At 38.1% G+C, this 24,824-nt stretch overlaps 1 protein-coding gene across 11 annotated transcripts in view; it reads left to right on the forward strand.

Annotated features, from left to right (window-relative positions):
• The window catches only part of LOC105488736 (serine/threonine kinase 33), a 221,534-nt gene that overhangs the window by 112,152 nt on the left and 84,558 nt on the right, over window positions 1-24,824 (forward strand). For 6 of the 11 annotated variants that reach the window (XM_071075132.1, XM_071075135.1, XM_011753093.2 and 3 more), the window contains 2 exons: window positions 17,236-17,621; window positions 19,011-19,124. The exons of 3 other annotated variants lie outside the window; for them this stretch is intronic. In XM_071075132.1, the coding sequence (XP_070931233.1) occupies window positions 17,397-17,621; window positions 19,011-19,124 (339 nt within the window). In that variant the 5' untranslated portion in view covers window positions 17,236-17,396. Of the gene's footprint in view, window positions 1-14,750; window positions 14,770-17,235; window positions 17,622-19,010; window positions 19,125-24,824 lie in introns of those variants that run through there. 2 more of the 11 variants (XM_071075133.1, XM_011753097.2) reach the window with 2 other exon arrangements.

Below are 24,824 nucleotides of genomic sequence, written 5' to 3' on the forward strand. Positions count from 1 at the left end.
ATTAAAAAAAAAAATATTGTTATGTATGAATTTGATCCTGTCATTATGATTGTAGCTGGTTATTTTGCCTGTTAGTTGATGCAGTTTCTTACTAGCATAGATGGTCTTTACAATTTGGCATGTTTTTGCAGTGGTTGGTACCGGTTGTTCCTTTCCGTGTTTAGTGCTTCGCCTTCAGGAGCTCTTGTATGGCAGGCCTCGTGGTGACAAAATCTCTCAGCATTTGCTTGTTTGTAAAGGATTTTATTTCTCCTTCACTTGTGAAACTTAGTTGGCTGGATATGAAATTCTGGGTTGAAAATTCTTTTAAGAATTTTGAATATTGGACCCCATTCTCTTCTGGCTTGTAGAGTTTCTGCCGAGAGATCTGCTGTTAGCCTGATGGGCTTCCCTTTTTGGGTAACGTGACTTTTCTCTCTGGCTGCCCTTAACATTGTTTTCCTTCATTTCAACCTTGGTGAATCTGACAATTATGTGTCTTCAGATTGCTCTTCTCAAGGAGTATATTTGTGATATTCTCTGTATTTCCTGAATTTGAATGTTGGCCTGCCTTGCTAGGTTGGGGAAGTTCTCCTGGATAATATCCTGCAGAGTGTTTTCCAACTTGGTTCCATTCACCCTGTCACTTTCAGGTACACCAATCAATCGTAGATTTGATCTTTTCACATAGTCCCATATTTCTTGGTGGCTTTGTTTGTTTCTTTTTACTCTTTTTTCTCTAAACTTCTCTTCTCGCTTTATTTCATTAATTTGATCTTCAATCACTGATATCCTTTCTTCCACTTGATAGAATTGGCTACTGAAGCTGTGTATGCGTCACGTAGTTCTCGTGCCACGGATTTCAGCTCCATCAGGTCATTTAAGGTCTTCTCTACACTGTTTATTCTAGTTAGCCACTCGTCTAATCTTTTCTCAAGGTTTTTAGCTTCCTTGTGATGGGTTCAAACATCCTCCTTTAGCTCGGAGAAGTTTGTTATTACTGACCTTCTGAAGCATACTTCTGTCAACTTGTCAAAATCATTATTCATCCAGCTTTGTTCCGTTACTGGCAAGAAGCTGCGATCCTTTAGAAGAAAAGAGGTGCTCTGGTTTTTAGAATTTTCAGCTTTTCTGCTCTGGTTTCTCTCTATCTTTGTGGTTTTAATCTACCTTTGGTCTTTGATGTTGGTGAGCTACAGATGGGATTTTGGTGTGGATATCTTTTTTGTTGATGTTGATGCTATTCTTTCTGTTTGTCAGTTCTCTTTCTTACAGTCAGATCCCTTAGCTGCAGGTGTGTTGGAGTTTGCTGGAGGTCTACTCCAGACCCTGTTTGCCTGAGTATCACCAGCGGAGGCTGCAGAACAACAAAGATTACAGAACAGTAAATATTGCTGCCTGATCCTTCCTCTGGAAGCTTTGTTCCAGAGGGTCACCCACCTGTGTCAGGTGTCAGTCAGCCCCTTACTGGGAGGTGTCTCCCGGTTAGGCTACACGGGGTCAGGGACCCACTTGAGGAGGCAGTCTGTCCATTCTCAGAGCTCACATGCTATGCTGGGAGAACCACTCCTCTCTTCACACTGTGAGACAGGGACGTTTAAGTCTGCAGAAGTTTCTGCTGCCTTTTGTTCAGCTATGCCCTGCCCCCAGAGGTGGAGTCTACAGAGGCAGCAGTCCTCTCCCTGTGCCAGGTTGCTGCCTTGCAGATCGATCATTGCTGTGCTAGCAGTGAGCAAGGCTCCATAGGCATAGGACCTACTGAGCCAGGCGGGGGATATAATCTCCTGGTGTGCCGTTTGCTAAGACCATTGGAAAAGCACAGTATTTAGGCGGGAGTGTCCTGTTTTTCCAGCTACAGTCTGTCACAGCTTCCCTTAGCTAGGAAAGGGAAATCCCTCGACCCCCGTGCTTGCCAGGTGAGGTGATGCCCTGCTCTGCTTCGGCTTACCCTCTGTGGGCTACACCCACTGTCCAACCGGTCCCAGTGAGATGAACCAGGTACCTCAGTTGGAAATGCAGAAATCACACGTCTTCTGCATTGATCACACTGGGGGCTGTAGACCAGAGCTGTTCCTATTTGGCTATCTTGGAATGGGATCCTATGTATTTTTTTTTAATTGTTTGCTTTTTGTCCCTCAAACTAGCTAATCTCAATTAATCAATCTTCAAGTTTACTATCTCTTCTGCCTGCTCAAAACTGCAGTTGAGCCACTCTAGTGAAGTTTTCATTTCAGTTATTATGCTTTTCAACTCCAGAATTGCTAATTTTAAAAAATAGTTTATATATTACTAAGGTTTGAATGTGTCTCCCAAAAGTTTATGTGCTGGAAAGTTGTCATTGTAACAGTATTAAGAGGTAGGACCTTTAAGAGCTGATTAGGTCATAAGAGCTCTGCCCTCATGAGTATATTAATGCTATTATCATGGTTTATTTATTACAGCAGTGGGGCTCCTGATAAAAGGATGAGTTTGGCCTGATTTCCTTACTCTCTCGCGTGCTTGCTCACCATGTTATGCCTTCCACTGTGAAATGATCTTCACCAGGTGCTAGTGCCATGCTCTTCGACTTCCTAGTCTCTAGAACCATGAGCCAAATAAACTTCTGTTCTTTAGAAATTATTCAGCCTGTGGTATTCTGTTATAGCCGCAGAAAATAGACTAAAACATATGTTTATTGATCATCTTTATTGGTGGAATATAGTTATACCTTTATACTTTCTTTTAGTTCTTTTCTTTTTTCTTTTTCTTTTTTTTTTGGGAGCAGGGATAGGTTCTTGCTCTGTCACCCAGGCTGGAGTGTAGCAGTGTGATCATAGCTCACTGAAGCCTCAAACACCTGAGCTCAAGTAATCCTCCCACCTTAGTCTCCCAAGTAGCTTAGACCAGATGTGCATGCCACCATGCCTGGCTGATTCTTTACGTTACTATAGATAGGGTCTAGCTGTGTTGCCAAGGGTGGTCTTGAACTCCTGGGATCAAACAATTCTTCCTCCTCAGCCTCCCAGAGTGCTGGGTTTATAGGCATGAGCCACCGTGCCCAGCCTCTTTTAGTTCTTTAGACATAGTTTCCTTCAGCACTTTGAACATATTTAAAACAGTTCATTTAAAGTCTTTGTCTAGTAAGTTCAACATTTGGGTCTCCTTAGGGCAGTTTCTACTGATTGCTTCGTTTTCCTTCTATATGGACCATGCTTGCTTGTTTTCTTTCCCATATCTCATAATTTTTTTGTTGAAAATTGAACATTTTAAATGTGGCAACTCTGGAAATTAGATACTTTCCCCTCTGCAGTGTGTTTTGTTGCTGCTGGTTGTAGTAGTAGTAATTTGAACTACTTGCCTGAAGACTATGATCTATATTGTTTGTGACCATGGAAGTCTCTACTCGTTTATCTTGGTGGTCAGCTAATGATTGGAAAAGATTTCTTCCAATGCCTAGAAGCAATAAATCACCCATTCTGAGCCGAGGAACTCTACGTGCATGTTGGGGTACACTTGCAGCACTAAGCAAGGTAGTTGACAACTTACCTTAGCCTTCATTTCCTGCTTGTACAGAGCTTCAAGGTCAGCCAGAAACGAGAGTTTAGGAGCTTCTGAAGTCTTTCCTGTGCATGCATATAGCCCTATGTGTGTGTGTAGCCTCCTAGATTCCCAGGAATATGTTGGAGTTTTTCAAAGCCCCTACAGAGATCTCATTTTGCAGCTTTTTCTTTTAAACTTTTTGGTTAGTCTATTGTTGCTCCAAGTGTTATCAACTGCCTTGGGCAACTGTGAAGTTAAAACACCTGCTTGTAATTATTTCCAACAATTACAAATCCCTGGGAAGGAGGCATTTTGTACTGGCAAGCCCTGAGTTAGGCCAAATACAGACTGACTTATAAGTGGGTTATTCCAGGGAACCACTAGATGGTAAAATAATGACAATTCTTGGGAATGAAATTTGAAAGAGCCCTAGCTCCATTTTCCTTTCCCTGGTAGCTGGTAAGCTGCACCAGGATTGTGGGTTGTTACTTTTCACGATTATTTTTATTGCGGAGACAGAGAGTCAGAGATGGGACTAAGGCAAGTTAAAATGCCACAAAGCTTGTTGTTCCTACTGATATCCATTCATTCACACATGCTTTTTGGGTTACTGCAAGCCTTTAGTTAACATGTAGAGTTATGAAAAAGTTTATTCTGATTTTTTTTTTTTGCCATTTTTTCATTGCTTTTGTGGATGAGAAAAATTTTGGAGATTCTTAATCTGCCATTTTTGCTGATGGTGTTCCACAGCTCAACTTTTAAATATAATTTTTTAGTCTTCGTCTTATTTGAAAATTTTGAGCCATTTGGCTTTTGACCAATCTTCCCTTCAAGAAATGACCTCCTTGCTGCCTTTATGGACACCCTTTCTGTTCTTCAGTCTTCAGTCCACCGAAGACTTCCTCTGATTATCCTTTAGAAATTAATGTTACTCAGAATTCTGTTCTTGGCTCTCTTGTTTCCATTCTACATATCCTTCCTGGATGATCTCACCTATATGCATGACTTCAGTTGCCTTTTCTATGAAGTAACTCTCTTTCTCTCTCTCTCTCTTTTTTTTTTTTTTTTTTTTTTTTTTGAGACCGGGTCTCACTGTGTCACTCAGGCTGGTGTCCAGTGGTATGATCACAGCTCACTACAGCCTCGACCTCCTGGGCTCAGGTGATCCTCCTATGTCAGCCTCCTGAGTAGCTGGGACTACAGGTGTGCCATCACGCCTAGCTAATTTTTGTACTTTTTGTAGAGACAGGGTCTTGCCATAGTGCCCTGACTGGTCTTAAACTCTTGGGCTCAAGCAGTCCACCAGCCTTTGCCTCCCAAAGTGCTAGGATTACAGTCATGAGCCACTGTGCCCAGCCTCTATGAAATAACTCTTAAATTAATAGTTTCTACCTAGATTTCTCCTTATTTCTGGTCCTAAATATCCATTACCTCTTACAATTCCATTTTGGCATAATTAAGACAAAGCAAACTTAGCACATCCCAAACTGAACTGGTTATTTTACTCCAGATCTGTTCTTCCTCCTGTCTTTACTGTCTCAGTAAATGGCTGCCATGTCTCTCAGTTTTCAATGTATTGACTTTTCTCATACCCTCATCATGTCATAACTGATTAGTTACCATGTTTTACCACTATACATCTTATATATCGCTAGAATTTGTCTACTTTCCTCATTCCTGATTTTGCTTTTCTAGTTAAGGCCACAATTTCATCTTGCTTAAAACGATTGTAATGATTTCCTGTCTTCCCATCTCCTGGCTTGTCCTGCTGTCTGTACATTCTCTATACTGAAGGTAGAATGTGCTTTCCAAAAAGCACATTTTATTATGTCATTCTCTCACCTGATAAACAGTGACTAACAACATAAGCACCATCTCTGCCTTCAGGGAGCTTTGAGTATAGTGAAGAACACAAGCAAGGAGGTGACCAAGTACAATTCAGAGTATGGTGTAGTAAGTGTACATAGGAGAGGCTGAGACTCAACCAAGACTCAAGATTTTAAGAGAATTTCAGAGGAGATGATGTCTAAGCTGAGATTTGCAGGAAGAGTAGGAATTATGCAGATGAAGAGAGGAATGGGAAAGAGTGTTCCAGGCTGAGTACACATAAGAAGGCCTAGAGAAAGCACTGGATTCCAGGAAATGAAAGAAGTTCTGTATGTTGGCAAATTTTGTTAAGGAAGTAGTATGAGTTAAGCCTGAAGAATTAAGCTGAGACCGTATCACACAGGCTCCTGTATGTCATGTTAAGGGATCTACTTTAATGTCAGTGCTTTTGGGAGCCACTGAAGTGGTTTTTCTTGGGAAGAAATGTGATCAGATTTGCGTGTTAGAAATAGTATTCTGGCTAGAGTATGGAGAAAGCTTTGGATAATATGGCTTAGATGGAGTCAGGGTGGCCAGTTAGGAAACTCTTGCAGTAATCCAGGCAAGAGATGATAGTGGTGTGGGCTAGGATATGATATTTGGAATAGAGAAAACTGATTGATTTGAGAAGTGTTTTGGAAATAGAATGGACTTGTCAATATTGAATGTGGAAACTGAGGGAGAGGGAGAAGCTAAAGAAAATTGTTTGCATTATTTAGTTAATAAAGCTATCTATTTCAATAGTTATTTAGAATATAAAGCTATTATATGTTTTCAAGTATGTACATATATTACTGACACGAAAGTAGTGTTTTGTAGTTTTCTTTGAAAAATTATGCCTGATGTAAGTGTAAAGACTTAAGCTCCACTAAGTAGACTTTACTGTTCATTTGGCAAAAGCTATACAGCCTAATGACTGAGTCAACTTATTTATTTCTGTGAACCTTGCCTTGTATTTCCTATTGAGATTCAGTGATTAAACTCTGGTCAACTTTGTAGTCAACTTTTTCTTTTCTGTTGTAAGCATAAAGCTACATAAAATCGTTGCTATTAGTTTTCCCAGCTACACAAAGATGTTTCTACTCTGGACTTTTCACAATAAAGCAACCAGCTGAACATTTTTGCAATTTTCTGTTTGTAGTATAGTGGAATATCTGACTAAAGTCTTGCTGATTTTAGGTTCGGTTTGGCTTGGTCACTTTTTAATAAGACAAATTTATATCTACATAACTTTTGTTATCTGGTTAAAAAGTGTGCTTTGAAACAACATTCTTTGACTTTGAAGGCCTGTGTAAAAGTATATACTTTTATCACTAATACATGAAAAGAGAATCATTTATAATTTTTGCAGAAGAGGTCTGGAAACTCATATTTTTAGACTTTCATGTTCTTCTGCGTGGACTTTTTGGAAATAATAAACTTATAACCTCTACTTCCCAAATTATTCTGATATTTGTTAAATGGATATGTGGTTAGATACAGTATTGTTCAACAAAAATAGCTTTCAGTTTAATTTTAATCAGAATCATCAATATATTTTTATTTTAGAAAATAAAGGAAAACAATATTATTTTTCAAATGTTACAGAAGACATTTTTAATCTTCATTTTTAAAAGGACATGATGATTTCCTTTTAGAAGAGAAAAATCCCTTGGCACCAAAAGAGAAATCCTCTCTCTTCTCAGTTGCCTTTAAATATCTTGAACCTGTCAGTGAAATTGTATAATCTACTAATAACATGCCTAAGGCTTGTTGCCTTTTCTTGGGCAACAGAATTACCAATTGATGTGCTCTATCGATTTTAATCACACTGTTTTTATAGTTCCATTGCAAGGTTTCAAAAACTCACCAAATAAATAAATCTGTGGATACAGTTGCCTCCTTTCTCTGAAAATGTAATCATATGTATACTATTCCTTCTCAATCAGTTGTTAAGGTATAATATAGATGAGTAATTTTTATTTGATAGACTTTGGTCTTGGCTAAATTAGAATGTTCTCTTTGCTATTCAGAATTTACATATTTAAAATATACAGTTCTTATAAATGTGGTATCTGGGTGCCTTGTAGCATTCAGAATTTAGCTTGACAAGTTGCTCGTAGGCTATTTCATCAAGCCATTCCCTCTACAACTCAGCTGCAGACATCTAGAGCAAGCTCCCATAGGGTTGTATTTTAAGCTAGCTATGAGCTAATTATATGGCAGTTTGTATCTTAGAATCCATGTAGAACAATATTTGGAGCATTAGGTTGAGAGATTACGACTGCTAAAATAATTTTCTGATGCTATCATGCATCGGGTTTTGACAGAGTTGCACAACAGTAATAAAAGCCTCCATTTATTAGGAGCTTAAAACTTATCAGGACTTTACATATGTGATACCTTATCCCTAAAACAAATATGCCATTCAGATGTATATACACACCATCTATATATGTTGCATATGTGAAGACTGAGACCAGGTAGGTTACTAGGTAGGAATTTGAGCGTTGGTCTGACAGTAAAGCTTGGGTTCTTTCTGCTTTAGCATGAGTACAAACATTTCGTTTTAAGTTTGTGTACATGAAAAATAGATGCAAAATTGTCTCAGAAGACTTCTGAGATTTTAATGTTCAATAACTGTTTAGAAACTTGGGGTCTTTAGACTCTCAAATGGTAGAACATTCATGTTCTGTTTCTTAAAATTGGTGTAGCTTTATTGGCAATAGTACTGAATTTGGAGTAGGGGCATTTGCATGTATATATGTATAAAATAAAGAACTTAATATTTCATTGTGGAAGTTATAGTGAGAAGCATTGTTTGGTATTTTTTGTAATTTTGGCACTCATTAGAAATAAGTCATTTTTTCTGTCACATTGAAACATTGACTATAGTGAATTTCTCACTAAATTCTAATATGTTCGTATGGCAGTAGATTTTGATTGATTGTACTGGCTGGAGCCTATTCTTGATACTTTTTAGCTTTACAGTTTATATTTTCAGCAGACATTGATGCCCTGTGCCCCCTCCATTGCAGAGTTTCAATTGCTTGCTGAAGAGTTAGTGTTGAATTTGGTGGTCACTCTCTATTCACTAAAACCTGTGGCTGATTAGGGTCAGTTCTGGCAGTGCCCACCTAAGACTATTCCATTACAGTAGTCTTTTCTTTTTGCAGCTCTTCAGAACAAAAGCCTCATGTCCCACTCCACCCCATCCATCTTTTGTGCCTATTCTTCAGTGAAAAACACTCTTATTTAACCCGAATTTTTTCTGAAAGTGCTTCTTCCCATTTCTCATCCCAGGAGAGAGACCCAACTTTGTCTCTCCTATTGTTCTCGCCTTCAAATGGAAACCACCTCCTTCCATTCATCTGGAACCATAGGCTCTGAGCCCTTGCATGTGCTGGTGTCTCTACTTGGAGAACCTTTCCTTGACTTCTTCACAGGTGACTCCAACTCATTCCTTACAACTTAGTTTGAGTATTACCTGCCCCACGAAACTTCCCCTCAGCAAGTGAGTAATAATGATTTTTAAAGCAATAATATGTATCAGACAAAGTACCAGGAACTTTACAAGTGTTATCTAGTTAGTCTTCACAACAATTACATAGGATAGTTACTGCTGGCTGGGCGCGGTGACTCACACCTGTAATCCCAGTACTTTGGGAAGCCCAGGCAGGTGGATCACGAGGTCAGGAGATTGAGACCATCTTGGCTAACATGGTGAAACCCCCATCTCTACTAAAAATACAAAAAGATTAGTCGGGCGTGGTGGCAGGCGCCTGCTACTCGGGAGGCTGAGGCAGGAGAATGGCGTGAATCTGGGAGGTGGAGCTTGCAGTAAGCCGAGATCGTGCCACTGCACTCCAGCCTGGGTGACAGATCAAGACTCTGTCTCAAAAAAAAAAAAAAAAAAAAAAAAAGAAAAAGAAAAAAAGAAAACAAGATAGTTGCTGCTGCTGCTTTGCATACGGGGGAACTGAGCTAATAAGAGATAGGAGTGGAATTCAAACCCTGGTATCTCTCATTCAAAAAATTTATGTGTCCCACTAGATCATGTTACTTCTCTGGCCACGCCATCTTTTGTATCACTTTTATACTTTGTTCATATTTGTTATCATTATCATAATCATTATGAGTGAAGCCTGTGCCTTCATAATCTCCTTATCCCTAATTCAGTCCTTAGTGTATCACAGGTATTAAAGTGTGTACTGGATATATACATAAACTATTAGATGGCTGGATTCTCATTTGGTCTGTTCTCCTGTGGGGCCTCTGATGCTCTTTGCTGGACTCCTAACTGCCCTCTAGATACTCTTACTGATCAGACTTATAGAAAACTTGCCACCGAGTGCCTTTTCTTACTGGGTAGTTCTGGTGCCAGATGTAGTCTTCCCTTATCTTTCCTGTTTTGCTGAATTTAACAGCCATGGCACATTTATTCCTCAGCTATGACATTCTAAATGCTTTTGTTCTGGCTATGAGCCTAGGATTTGTGTGCTGTGGATAAGTGGCTCATCACTGGGATCGAAGGAAACAGGCTCTCCCAGAAAACAAGCATTCTTACTTGAAATTATGTGGCTAGGGAGCCTGGAAAGTTATTTTATGTCTCACATGAATCTTTTTGGTCTTAGCTATTACTTACACGTTTTGTTATGAAAGAAAAACAAACCAGTTATTGTTAGTTACTCTGTCTGCAAAAAGATTGATCTTTTGTTGAATATGAAGATATTAATAATAAGGTTTATTATGACCAATGCCTATAGTTGTTGGGGAGTAGGTAAGGCTAGCAGAAGCCCTTTGGGTTTGACAATATTGTCCATCACCAAAATAAATACTTACGTGTTTATATCCTTTTAGACTCCTGAAAACCAAAAATGTTGACTAGAACATAAGATGGGGGTGCAGTTATAGCATCTTGTCTGATAGGGAGCCTTTCAGAATCAGGTAGAAATTTAGCCTGATTGGAGTCAGGCTGGGTGTAGGGGTTTTGACATTTTGCTCCAAAAGGAAAGCTACAGGGTGGAGTGAGGGCTTCATTATGGTGGAGGTGCAGTTTTTGGCCTTGGAGACTTCACAGATACATTCTGACTTCGTTTACATGTCAGGTCATTGGCTGCCTTACACTGGGTACCTGCCTTGTATGTTATATTTGTAAGCTCCAAAACACTGTTTCCATCAATCAGTTAATGACTTTCAATCAATAATCCTTACTTAATGGAGGCCTTTTGTTGGACATAAATGGCAACGTAAATAGGACATGGTTCCTGCCCTGGAGGGGTCACAGTTCAGTGTAGTTTTTGTTGTTGTTTCTGTTTTATTAAATTAATATTATTTCTGCTAAAACTTGAAGACAGGGATTTTGGAATCTGTTGTTGGTATTTTGTTGTAGACTGTTTGGAGTTGTCAAGTTTGCAGTGGTCTGGCTATAAGGGGAAAGTTGCCTGAATCCTTCAATTGTGCTTTCATCCCTTGAACATGATCTTGAGGATCAGAGTGCCTTTCCTCATGTGGAATGAAACATCCAAGTCAGAGTGTTACATTACCCATTTCCTCAGCTAACTACGTAGTTTTCCTGGAAAGTTGCTGGCTTTGGACAGCTCCTCTCTCTCAGTACTCTTGAGAATGTTTGATGTAGAGCACAGGTACTCTTGACTGTGGAATTTTACATTAATATACTTATTAGTGAAAAAGTTTTAATTGGTGCATGATAGTCAAAGCTAGCAGACTTCCCAGATTTACTATTGAATTCCTGATCTTATTGATCTTTTGCTTATTGGATTAAGATTCCTGAGTATGAGGAGACTATTTTCTTTTCAGCTTCCTGGATGGAGCACAGCAGAGCCTTCCTGTTTGGATCCTTAGAACAGTTTTACTTCTTCAAGAATCTGTTGGCAACACTGAATTTTTTGTCTGCCTTAGCTACATGTGGGCCCACTTGCTCGCTCTTAGACCTGTTCTCTGATTTCATGAAGAGGAAGGAGGGATTATTTCCTTTTTCTTATAATATTTTTTCTTCTGTTTTTTATCTTTTTCTTTTCTAGGCAGGGCCACTACTTCTTAGCACATCCAACCTTCTGGCTCATCTCCCCCGCGCCCGGCATCTTACTATGCCCCTCCCCACCCCAGGATAAATTCCGATAATGCTGATCTGTTACAGGTGGAGTTCATGTTGACTGAGGTGAATTTTAGGGCTGTAACTGGTTTGGTCTGATCTGGATCCCCATTATAATATTGAAATCTCTACAGTGGAGGTGAGGAACAATGCCACTTCCATTCCTTTAAATGTTTGCTACATCTCAGATGATCGTTGGGAGTGATTCATCTTCATATAATTTTAGGGGTAGAAGGAACCTCAATACGTCCTAGTCTGTGCTTAAATTCCCCCATTGCTTCCCTTCTTCCAACTGACACTGCAGCCTCTACTCAAACACTTGTAGTCACTGAGATAGTCTTTCCTTTTATCTTTGACAGCTATAAATGTCAGGAAGCCCTTTATATTAGATGGAAATTGGCACCCACTCTCTCTTCAAATCACACAGAAGTCTAATCCTGTATGCCTTATCTTCTTCAGAAATGTGAAGAGAGCTCTCACGTTCCCCTTGAGATATCTCTTCTCCATGTGATCCCCTCATTTCTTTGACAACTTTTCCTATATTCCTTCCTGTTTTTCTAACTAAGTGATTTATGATTCTGGCTCTTTTCCACAAAATCACCACCCAAAAATTTTCACTGAGTGCCTATTATGTTCAAGGAAGGGCCTGTGTTGGAGAAAGGTCCTTGGCTTCTGGTTGCTTAGTTTTATATTTGTTATTTTTTTTGAGACAGAGTCTCGCTCTGTTACCCAGGCTCTAGCAGTGGTGTGATCTCAGCTCACTGCAACCTCTGCCTCCTGGGTTCAAGCGATTTTCCCACCTTAGCCTCCTGAGTAGCTGGGACTACAGGAGCACACTACCACGACTGGCTAATTTTTGTATTTTTTGTAGAGATGAAGTTTCACCATGTTGGCCAGGTTGGTCTCGAACTCCTGACTGCAAGTGATCGGCCTGCCTCTGCCTCCCAAAGTGTTGGGATTATAGGTGTGAAACACTGTGCCCGGCCAGCTTCTGGTTGCTTATAATGGAGAGGGAGAAAAGACTGATATCAACAGGGAAGAATCGGGGAGAGGGTTTCCTGGTTTATCCACTGTCTCTGAACTGCAATTTCTGTTTTCACCCTTTTTTTTTTTTTTTGAGACAGAGTCTAGCTCCGTTGCCAGACGGGAGTGCAGTGGCACGATCTTGGCTCACTGCAATCTCTACCTTCTGGGTTCAAACAATTCTCCTGCCTCAGCCTCCCTGGTAGCTGGGATTACAGTTGCATGCCACCACACCTGGCTAATTTTTGTATTTTTAGTAGAGATGGGTTTTCACCATGTTGGTCAGGATGGTCTCGATCTCCTGACCTCGTGATCCACCCGCATCAGCCGTCCAAAGTGCTGGGATTGTAGGCGTGAGCCACCGCCTGACCTCTGTTCTCGCTTTTAACTGTCAGTATAGGGGCCACATTTAAGACTGTCCTTCCGTATTACAGCTTAATCAGTGAGGAACATCATGCAAATCAAAATCGAAAGGAAAAATTAAAGCAAACACCAGTCAAACATTTGTTAAAATTCTGAAATAATGTAAATTTTAAATATACTGTAAATCCTTTTATAAGACAATACAGACTCATTTTCCTAATCATGCCCTTAATGAAAATAATAAGCAAGTGCCAGTCTTCCTTAAAATATGGCAATATGAACTAGAAAACTCATTGGGCCCTTCTTTAGGCTTTGTAAACATGTTACAAAAGCAGTCAGTCATTTGGCTTGGTCTGCAGAATGTCAGACAATCCATAAGTTTTTTTTTTTTCCCTTTACTTGAATAAAACATATTTTTGACTGAATTGACTATTTAGGTTTCTTGTAGACACAGTCTTAGTAAAGAAAACTTTAAAAATTGCTTTTGGAGAAGAAAATTGTAGCTAGTTATATCTTATAAAACCATTCTTGTGTTCATTTTCTTGAGGAAATTGCTATAAGTGTATCTTCTAGGGCCAATATGTAAGAGACCTTTTTATGATTAAATAAAAGCTCAGAGATTTTTGGTACCAGAGTTGTTTTATTGACTTGCCTTGGTTCTAAAAATAAAATGAAAACCTTTAGCCAAAGGAAGGCTCATGTGTTAGTTAAATACTGACATGATTTGAACTTATTTACTTATATTATGTCCGATTCCTAAGTATGTCCAATCTTTGGAGACACAAAGAACCATTATTGTGTTAGAAGATTCTTTGGTTTTGTAATACATATTTTTATATCTAAAGTCCTGTTTAAAGATAATTACATGGTTCTATAGAAAAAGAGCTATTAATCTTTGTGTTTACATAAGTTTGCAATACTTGATTAATTTTAAGCCTCTAAAATATGAGTGACATCATTTGTCCTGTGAGATAGTAGATTTGTTTTAGTAACAAATCTTTCAGATCAATTCGTAAATGAGAAAGAAATAAATGTGAGTAAACATTTGTTCTATCTTGGTTTTTGTTTAAGCTAAAATAATTAGAATTCAGCCGGGCAAAAAGAAGTTAAATTTGAAATCTAATTCTTGTCAAGAAATTTTGCATGCAGCTATTCAACCTATTGTTTTAGAATTGCTGTGGTGAGAAAGTAGAACATTACTTTGGCAAATGTAGGGCTTGGTAGACTGGAGAGCAAAAATGAAACTTCTCAGTGAATAATAGAAAAAATTCCTGTGCTTTATGACTATAGCTACCGAGTACTTCTAAGGCAACTGATAAATCAGAAGGCTGGAGCGAGAAAGTACTCAGAAGTCTATGACAATGTCAGTGATGCAATAATGACTTATTGAAAAATTGATGAAAATTAAAGGAAATGCTTTCTGAACAAAGCTAAGAAAAGAATAGCTGTTTTTAGATCTCCCAAAATCTATCTTAAAATGAAAATTTTAATATTTAAAGATTCTGTTGAAAATTTGTGAATATATATATATTTGTAAACCTTGAAGGATATGGTGGTAGGAGTACAGTTTATCATGAAGGAACTCAACTGCAGTTAAATAAAACTGTACGTTACAAGTGCTTCTTACAGTTTCTTATAAAAAGTACCATAAAGTCAGTATTCTTAATGTATGCAAAAAATGATGTTTTGCACATCTGACATGGGACTTCTCTACACCTGCAGAGAGAAAGCACTATTTTTCCTAAACAGAAAGCCTATTATTTGCAGATCTACTCCACTGCTCTGAGTCATTGATGGTTATAGATTTTATACTTAACCTGAAATGCGAAACATTTTCTTCTAGGTCTGAAGTTAAATCATTTTGCAAAGTGATACGGGTACATTCTGAATTTTCTTTGTCTTGCTACATATTCTTGGAAAACCAGGTTAAGTGTTTATAAGAGGGGTGTGTGTGTGTGTGTGTGTGTGTGTGTGTGTGTGTGTGTTTTGAGTGGCATCAGTTGCATTCTTTTCTTCCTCTGCCTGTCTGGAGAGCACTTTTAATGTACCTGTCCCCATACTCTCCATTGTAAGTTTTAATCACAATAGAAATTTTTTTTCCACAACTTTGATGAAAGGTCATATTTATTGGGCTGACTTATCTATTATTAAATTCTATTTAATAATCTTATAATACACTGTACACATTACCTGGGGTAAATGTAAGTACAGCATTTAGGATTTTAAAATCTATTCACAAATGAGATTGACCTCTAAATCCCCCTTTTGGGGAACACTTACCATGGTCAGATTTTGGTTATTCTAAGTGAATAAAATGAACTGGGTGGCTTTGTATGCTCTGAAACCATTTATATGAGAATCGTCTGTTCAATAAAAGTAGGAGAGGACTCTGCTATGAAACTTCCTGAGTGAAATGATAAGTGGCATGAAGAAAAGTAAAGCAAGGTAAGGGGCGGAGAGCGTGGGCTTGTTGTTTTAGATGATGTGGTTAGGAAAGCCTTTCAACTGAGCAGAAGGCACAGTGAAGCACGGGAGCGAACTGTGTGAATGTTTGAGGGAAAAGCATCCCAGGCAGAGGAAGCAGAAGGACAAAGCCTTGAAAAGGGAGTATACTTGGCATATTAGGGGAGCAGCAAGAGGCTACTGTATCTGAGAGAGAGGAGATATGAAAACTGAGAGGTAGTGAAGAGTCCATTTATTTGGGACCTTATAGACAAAATTCAAGAAAATTTCTTTGTCATTTCTGTTTCTTAATCTTGCTCTTTAATTATGTTTTTCTATCTTTTAGATTTGACTGCACACTTAGTATATTTTTATCCTTTCTCCTCTGATTTTAATAAAGGTTTAAGAGTATAAATTTTCTTGTAAGTGCAGCTTTGCCTGCATTCTATTAAGCTTAATGGCCATAAGTCACATGGCTACCCCAATCTGAAAGAGAAGCCCGGAAATGTAGGATGTTAATGAGCATATTGCTGCCCCAAAGAAAATCAGAATTTTGTTTGTAAAAGAATGGGAGGACAACTTTTAGGTAAACTACTAGCAGTATCTTTTATAAAATCCTATGGGCCTGGCAGATTTTCCTGCCTGATTGGCAATAGATAAGGATTGGATAAAAGTCAGCACAGCTTTCTGATTAGAAAACCAACTATTTCTTGTTTTTTTTTTTTTTTTTGAGACTGAGTCTGGCTCTGTCGCCCAGGCTGGAGTGCAGTGGCCGGGTCTCAGCTCACTGCAAGCTCCGCCTCCCGGGTTTACGCCATTCTCCTGCCTCAGCCTCCGGAGTAGCTGGGACCACAGGCGCCCGCCACCTCGCCCGGCTAGTTTTTTGTATTTTTTAGTAGAGACGGGGTTTCACCGTGTTAGCCAGGATGGTCTCGATCTCCTGACCTTGTGATCCGCCCGTCTCAGCCTCCCAAAGTGCTGGGATTACAGGCTTGAGCCACCGCGCCCGGCTGAAAACCAACTATTTCTTTAATGAAATAAATATATTTAATTTCCTATTCTATTCAAGTTTATTCCAGTTCAAAGGATAACGGTATATTGCATATATCCCCAGCTTTATCAATCTATGACTACAAAATCTACTTTTAAAGACTATTTGAAATGGTATAGCATAAAACTGTAATAATGTGCTCCCAATTACTTCTGGAAGTTTCTCAAGGTACTCCTTTATATGTACCGCAGAGTGTATTTTTCTTCCTCCTCAAATGAGATCTTTCCAACTTGCCACTATGCAGCTGCCAATGGTCCTAGTTAAGTAAAATGCTGCCATACTTATTTTAGGCTCAGGGAAAAGTAGCACCCACTCATTTTTATTTTTGCTCAATATAAAAATGAGGATACTTATGAGGATACTTAAACTTTTAGAATTAGCTAGTTTTATAAAAAGTGAATTATTCACTCCTTTGTAAAGTATGTAATAGGAATTTGCTCTAATAATAAATAGATTAAGGTTTAAAATTTGAAACCATAGTAATGTATGTTTAACACCAATATATTAAACCTTTTAAAAAACCAAAACCGACATTAAGAAATACATTTCATACTGTGATCAAGTACACACGCACACACACACTCTATACATACATATCTGTCTAATTAAAAGTTTCACAGAAATTTCCAAGGAGGTATGCTAAATATTCTATTATCTATTTGATTCTACTTTATTTTTAAAAAGTGATATCAACCCACAGAATGGATTTCATAACCCACTACTGCAGTTTGATAAGATGCTGTTTTAGACCATGCTTTTCAGCAGTTTTGTGGTCCTATTTTGTCCGTTTCTTGTCTATACAGGATGCTTCTAGTGCTAGTTGCTAGCTTTTCTCTGATTTCCAGGATGGTAATAGGATAAGAATTTATCTAAATGGTGATTTCTTTTCTTTCTGCAGCTCTCACGTGTGAATATGTGTCTAGTGCATCCTTAACTTAAGGACTTCACCAGTTCGAAGTTACAGTTTTCACCATCAACTACCTTATCCTTTCTGTTCTGGTTTTCTTCCTCAAACAGTGGAAGGATTTTTAAAGTTGCTTTTGTTGCAGAGTTAAACAAATGGCTGATAGTGACTTATATAAAAAATCCATAGAATGCCCTTACTGTTCATCTGCTTCTCAGAAAGATGTACTTTGTGTGTGTTCCAGCAAAACAAGGGTTCCTCCAGTTTTAGTGGTGGAAATGTCACAGACGTCAAGCATTGGTAGTGCAGAGTCTTTAATTTCACTGGAGAGAAAAAAAGAAAAAAGTATCAACAGAGACATAACCTCTGGAAAAGATTTGGTAAATATCAAAGATTCCACATCTAAGCACAAGTTGATATCCTGTTCCCTGATGGCACTGCTAGCTTCATCCATATCCAATGAGTTCTTGTTAGTTAATTCATTGCCTTCATTACTATTAAACATTTCTTTCTCACAGAAGAGGTGAGTAAATTTGATTAGTAACTTGTTTTATTATGTTTCCAACCACTGCCCAAATTAATTATTTCTCTGGACACGAGGTAATTAAACATGTTATCCCCACTTCTTTTTTTAATGGTTTATGCAGAAATGAATTGGTTTTCAAGTTGAATTAAATCTGAATTTTTGAGTATTTTCTTCAGCTGATGAAGAATGAGATTTATGGTTGTGGTTAAGTAAAGGGTAGTTATGGCTTTGTTATTTAAGTCGTGGTTGTCTCGGTGGAATATGAACTATACTTAACAAAATCAGTTTGCATTAGTTACAAATAATCTGTGGCTACCCAGTTGTACTGATTTCGATGTATTCATCTTTTTTAAAAAAAATTTTTGGGATAGACTTTTGCTCTTGTTGCCCAGGCTGGAATGCAATGGCATGATCTCAGCTCACCGCAACTTCTGCCTCCTGGGTTCAAGTGATTCTCCTACCTCAGCCTCCTGAGTAGCTGGGATTACAGGCATGTGCCACCATGCCCAGCTAATTTTTTGTATTTTTAGTAGAGAAGGGGGTTTCTCCATGTTGGTCAGGCTGGTCTCGAACTCCCGACTTCATGTGATCCACCCACCTCGGCCTCCCAAAGTGCTGGGATTACAGGCATGAGCCACTGTGCCTGGCCATACTCATCTTTATATAGAATAGGCAGTGTGTAAGATTGTGGTTGATACAGCACATAAGCCTAAGAAAAGTCAGGTTCCCATTCCTCAAAATTGTACCTTCTTCATATGTTCTCCTTTGACTGTTATTTCTGATTTGTGTTACCATATAGTTACCGCTATATGGATGTCTCAGAGTGAGTTGTTACTATGTTATTTTCACTCAAAGCATATTTTTGAGTGGCCAATAATTTATGTATAAGCTATTTGAGATGGTTGTTAAATTGTGAAAGGAGAGTGGTTGAGAAAGCTATAAAGTTGCTTTCTTTGATTTCAGAGAATGACTAGGTAAACTTTGATGAATCTGCTGTGCTGGTTATCATGTAGACTTTCCTGGATTCAGGGGATTGGGTTGAATAACTTCTTAAGGTCTCCTTTAACCTAATGAGCCAATGAATTGCGTAGGGCTTAGAATTTGAAAAAGTAAACAATCTTGTGCATAGTAAACATGGCACATGTTAAGGAGTTACCAGATTATCTAAATTAGGATTCTTTGTCAACCAAGAATATTACATCTTAAAGTTGTTGTTTTTTTATTAATTTTTTTTTGATTCCAGCCCTCAAGAACCTCAAATATAGAGAGAAAAGCATCTCAACAACAGTGGGGTCGGGGCAACTTTATAGAAGGGAAAGTTCCTCACATAAGGATTGAGAATGGAGCTGCTATTGAGGTATATAGAAAGCAAATGAAGCTACTGTGAACTTTCAGGTTTCTTCTAAGTCAATGGTTAATGGAAAAAAATGATTTAAAAATAAATCTCTAAAGAAAGGAAGAGGAAACATACCATTTTCAAAACATACCGTTTTCAAGTATGGTAACATTTTTACTAAAGAAAATACAGATTAATTATTTTCTGTTTATGGAGGACCAAGTGGATTTTAATTAAAGTAGAGAACATTTTCATTAGATAAAATGAGGATAGTTTCATCTTCAGGTCTTGGCCATTGCTGAAAACAATAGTGGAGTCTTTGTTTAGACCTTTTCATGATGCAGAAAAGGACTAGATGATTTTAGTTAGTTTGGCTGTTCACTTCCTTGATAGTGAGGCCAGAATCTCCCTCGTGAGCTCCTCCATCTTTTCCATCCTGCGATTGGATAAATACCAATATTATTTTTCCAGGATTCAAATTATTATATAAAATGTGAATTAAATATTAGAACAATAAAAAATTAAAATGTTTTTACATTAAAGAAACTGCAGTAAGAACAACCACAAAAAGAAGAAAATTGCATTAATGTTACCATTTAAATTGCTTTGGGGCACCACAAATTGCACCCATTTAAGATGGTATACTTAATAAATGTTTATGTTCTGATTGCTCAGCTGACTGACCACTCTTCATCTCTCTCCCTCTCCTTTGGCCTCCCTAGTGCCTGATACACAAAAATATTGAAATTAGGCCAATTATTAATCCTACAGTGGTCACGTGAAAGGGAGAGTTGCATGTCTTTCTCTTTAAATCAAAAGCTAGAAATGATCAAGCCTGACGTCAAAACTTATTTTAAAAGATATTTGGCAACTTACATGAAGTGCTTAGAAAAGCTGCCTGGCCTGAGAAATTCTGACTTGAAAAGTTTAAATTTCTCCCCTTTAATTAAAGGCCTGTACTTACAACACACACAGACAAATTTACCAAGTTTTAAATTTAGTCTTGGGCCAGGCGTGATGATTCATGCCTGTTATCCCAGCATTTTGAAAGGCTGAGGAAGGAGGATCACTTGAGACCAAGAGTTTGAGACCAGACCGGGCAACACAGCAAAACTCCTTCTCTACAAAATTTTTTTAAAAAAATTAGCAGGGTATAGTGGCATGCAACTGTAATCCTGGCTGCTGCGGGGATGCTGAGATGTGAGTATCACTTGAGCCCAGAAGTTTGAAGCTGCAGTGAGCTATGATCATACTGCTGCATTCTAGCCTGGGTGACAGAGTGAGACCTTGTCTCCAAAAACAATAAAATAAAGAAATAACAAATTTAGTCTTAAGAGCTTTTATAAAAGCAAAATGTGTTCATTGTGAAAAATTAGGCAAATAGAAGTGTGGAGAAAATAAAAATCATCAACCAGATGTAACCAATTTAAAACTTATTACCTTCACTTTTTCTATGCATGTACTAGTTTTGTTTTATTTTTCTTTAACATTTTTCCTGTATTAAATTAGGGGATATTTCAAATATATATACGTATTTTAAAGAAGTAACCTTAACCTGGTGTAGCTGAAGTTGAAGCTTCTATTCCCCCATAAAATAGGCTCATTTTAAATATTTTAAACATTTCAGAAGAGTATAAAGAAGGAAATTACAAGCATCCACAATTCTATTACCCTTACATAACTACTTTTAATATTTAGATGAACATTTTCCCAGATATCCATGTAAGTACCTCCACATACATACATTTTCATCATGAAATCATATCTTATATGCTTTTTCACACTGTACACTATGTCATGGACTTCTTCTGTGTCAATAAAAATAGATCTACATTATCATTTTAATAACATCCTTACACAATTATTAGAAATAATAAACTATTTTCTCCTTCATCACCATGTGTTAATATCAAAGCAGTTAGTTTAACAAAGTGATTAGTTTATAAAAAACTAGTTGGCCATTTCTCATTTTAGAATTCCTATTTAAACAGTATTGAAGTACTGTCTTAAAATTGTGGTTCCATTTAGAGAGAAAATGAAAGTTTAACTTTTAAAGGTCAAGAAAAATTGGGGAAATGGTTATGAAGAGATTATTTTGTAAATGCGAAAAGGGTAAATGACCATTTTAGTTGAGATTTAACTCACTTTATAAGATATAAGCATACTTCATCATATTGTGCTTTGATTTATTGCACTCTGCAGATCTTGCATCTTTTACAAATTTGAAGGTTTGGCAACTGTGTCAAGCAAGTCTGTTGGTGCCATTTTTCCAACAGCATATGCTCATTTTGTGCCTTTGTCTCACATTTTGGTAATTCTCACAGTATTTCAAACTTTTTCTTCATTATTGTATCTATTGTGATCTGTGATCCGTGATTTTTGATGTTACTATTGTACTTGTTTGGGGGTGTCACAAATTGCACCCATATAAGATGGCACACTTAATAAGTGTTGTGTGCATTCTGATTGCTCCAGTGACTGACCATTCTTCCATCTCTCTCCCTCTCCTTGGCCCTTCCTAGTCCCTGAGAGACAATATTAAAGTCAGGACAATTAATAACCCAATAGTGTTTCAAGCGAAAGGAAGAGTTACATGTCTTTTGCTTTAAATCAAAAGCCAGAAATGATTAAGCCTAACGAGGAGGGCATGTTGAAGGCCAAGATAGGCTAAAAGCTAGGCCTCTTGCACCAGTTAACCAAGTTTTTAATGCAAAAGAAAAGTTGTTGAATAAAATTAAAAGTGCTATTCCAGTGAACACATGACTGATAAGCAAAACAGCTTTGTTGCTGATATGGAGAAAGTTTGAGTGATTTGGAAGAAGATCAAACCAAGCACAACATTCGCTTAAGCCAAAGCCTAATCCAGAGCAAGGCCCTAACTCTTTTCAGTTTTGTGAAGGGGAGAGAAGTGAGGATGTTGTAGGAGAAAAACTTGAAGCTAGCACATATTGGTTCAGGAGGTTTAAGGAAAGTCACTGTCTCTATAACATACAAGTACAAGGTGGAAGCAGCCAGTGCTGATGTAGACGCTGCAGCAAGTTATCCAGAAGATCTAGCTAAGACCATTGATAGAAGGTGGCTACACTAAACAACTGATTTAAGCCTTATATGGGAAGAAGATGTTAACTTAATCCTTTCATAGCTAGAGAGGAGAAATCAATGTTTGGCTTCACAGCCCCAAAGGATAGGCTAACTCTCCTGTTAGTGGCTAATGAAGCTGGTGACTTTAAGTTGAAGCCAGTGCTCATTTACCATTTTGAAATTCCTAGGGCCTTAAGAATTTATGCTAAATTTACTGTGCCTGTGCTCTTTAAATAGAACAACAAAGCCTGAATGATAGCACCTTTGCTTATAGCATGATTTACTGAAATTTTAAGCCCACATTTGAGACCTACTGCTCAGAAAAAAAGTCTCCTTTCCAAATATTACTGCTCATTGACAATGCACCTGGTGACCCAAAAGCTCTAATGGAGATGTACAAGATGGATGTTGTTTTCATGCCTGCTAACACAACATTCATTCTGTAGCCCATGGATCAAAGTGATTTCCGTTTTGTAGCCTTATTATTTAAGAGATAAATTTCATAAGGTTATATCTGCTACAGATAGTGATGGATCTGGGCAGATTAAGTTGAAAATCTTTTGGAAAGGATTCATCATGCTAGAAGCCATTAAGAACGTTTGTGATTCATGAGAGAAGGTCAAAATATCAACATTAATGGAGTCTGGTAAACATTGATTCCCACCCTCATGGATGACTGAAGGGTTCAAGTCTTAAGTGGATAAAGTAACTATAGATATAATGGAAACAACAAGAGAACTAGAAGTGGAGCCTGAAGATGGGACTGACTTTTTGCAGTCTTATGATAAAACATGAATGAGTGAAGAATTGCTTCTTATGGATGAGCAAAGAAAGTGATTTCTTGAGATGGAATATACTCCGGGTGAAGATGCTGTGAACATTTTTGAAATGACAACAAAATTTAAAATATTACATAAACATAGTTGATAAAGCAGTGGCAGGGTTTGAGAGCACTGGTTTCAGTTTTGAAAGAAGTTCTGCTATGAATAAAATGCTATCAAGCAGCATCACATGCTACAGAGAAATATTTTATGAAAGGAAGAGTCAGTTGATGCACCAAACTTCGTGGTTGTCTTATTTTTAGAAATTGCCACAGCCATTCCAGTCTTCAACCATCACTACCCTAATCAGTCATCGGTCATCTACATGGAGGCAGGACCCTCCACCAGCAAAAAGATTGCAACTGCATTGTTATGTTTGTTAGCATTTTTTTTGCAATACAGCATTTTAAAATTTTGTGTACATTTTTAGACATAATGCTATTGCAGTTAATAGATTATAATATAGTGTAAACATAACTTTTATATGCTTTATTGAAATTTTTGCTTTATGGTGGTGGTCTGGAACTGAATACACAATATCTCTGAGGTATCTCTGTATATAATTGAGAGTTGCATATAAATATAAAAATAAAATTATGTTTTGTACTATTTTATAATTAAGTTTTCTGACTTTAATTCTATCATGTGCTATTAAGTGGTATCAAGGAAGAGAGAGGAGTTAGTTTTTTTAAGAGATACAAAAGAAACAGCTCCTTTAGGAGCTTTTAGACTGTCTTGGAAGAAAAGAAATGAGCCAAAAGGTTTGTAAACAAAAAAGCAAATAATATTGTTTGAGGACCAATACATAAATGGTGATAGGAGTAAAAATAACAGAACAGACACAATTGTGTGAAACAAGGAAACCCTTCATGAAGGAGGTGAGTAATTAGTTGGGCATTGAATTTTCTGTTACAAAAGAAAGGAATGTACGCATTAGAAAATACAAAGACAAGCCTCTCATTTACCTGTTGCATGGTGATATGGTTTGGTTTTGTGTCCCCACCCAAATCTCATCTTGTAGCTCCCATAATTCCCACTTCTTATGGGAGGGACCCTGTGGGAGATGATTGAATCATGGGGGCAGGTTTTTCTCATGTTGTTCTCATGATAGTGACTGGATCTCATAAAATCTGATGGTTTTAAAAATGGGAGTTTCTCTGCACAGACCCTCTCTTTGCCTGCTTCCATCCATGTAAGACGTGACTTGCTCCTCCTTGCCTTCTGCCATGATTGTGAGGCCTCCCCAGCCATGTGGAACTCTTAAGTCCAATGAACCTTTTTATTTTGTAAATTGCCCAGTCTCGGGTATGTCTTTATCAGCAGTGTGAAAATGGACAAATACAGTAAATTGGTACCAGGAGTGGGGTGCTGCCAAAAATAGACCCACAAATGTAGAAGTGACTTTTTTTTTTTTTTTTGAGATGGAGTCTTGCTCTGTCGCCAGGCTGGAGTGCAGTGGTGCAGTCTCAGCTCACTGCAACCTTCCCCTCCTGGGTTCAAGCTATTCTCACGCTTCAGCCTCCCGAGTAGCTGGGATTACAGGCACAGGCCATCACACCCAGCTAATTTTTGTATTTTTAGTAGAGACGGGGTTTCACCATGTTGGCCAGGATGGTCTAGATCTCCTGACCTCATAATCTGCCCGCCTCGGCCTCCCAAATACTGGGATTACAGGCATGAGCCACCGCACCCGGCTGGAAGTGACTTTGGAACTGGGTAACAGGCAGAGGTTGGAACAATTTGGAGGGCTCAGAACAAGACAGGAAAATGTGGGACAGTTTGGAGCTCCCTGGAGACTTGTTGAATGTCTTTGACCAAA

This window comes from Macaca nemestrina, chromosome 12 (genome assembly GCF_043159975.1).
Source record: "Macaca nemestrina isolate mMacNem1 chromosome 12, mMacNem.hap1, whole genome shotgun sequence".
NCBI lineage: Eukaryota > Metazoa > Chordata > Mammalia > Primates > Cercopithecidae > Macaca > Macaca nemestrina.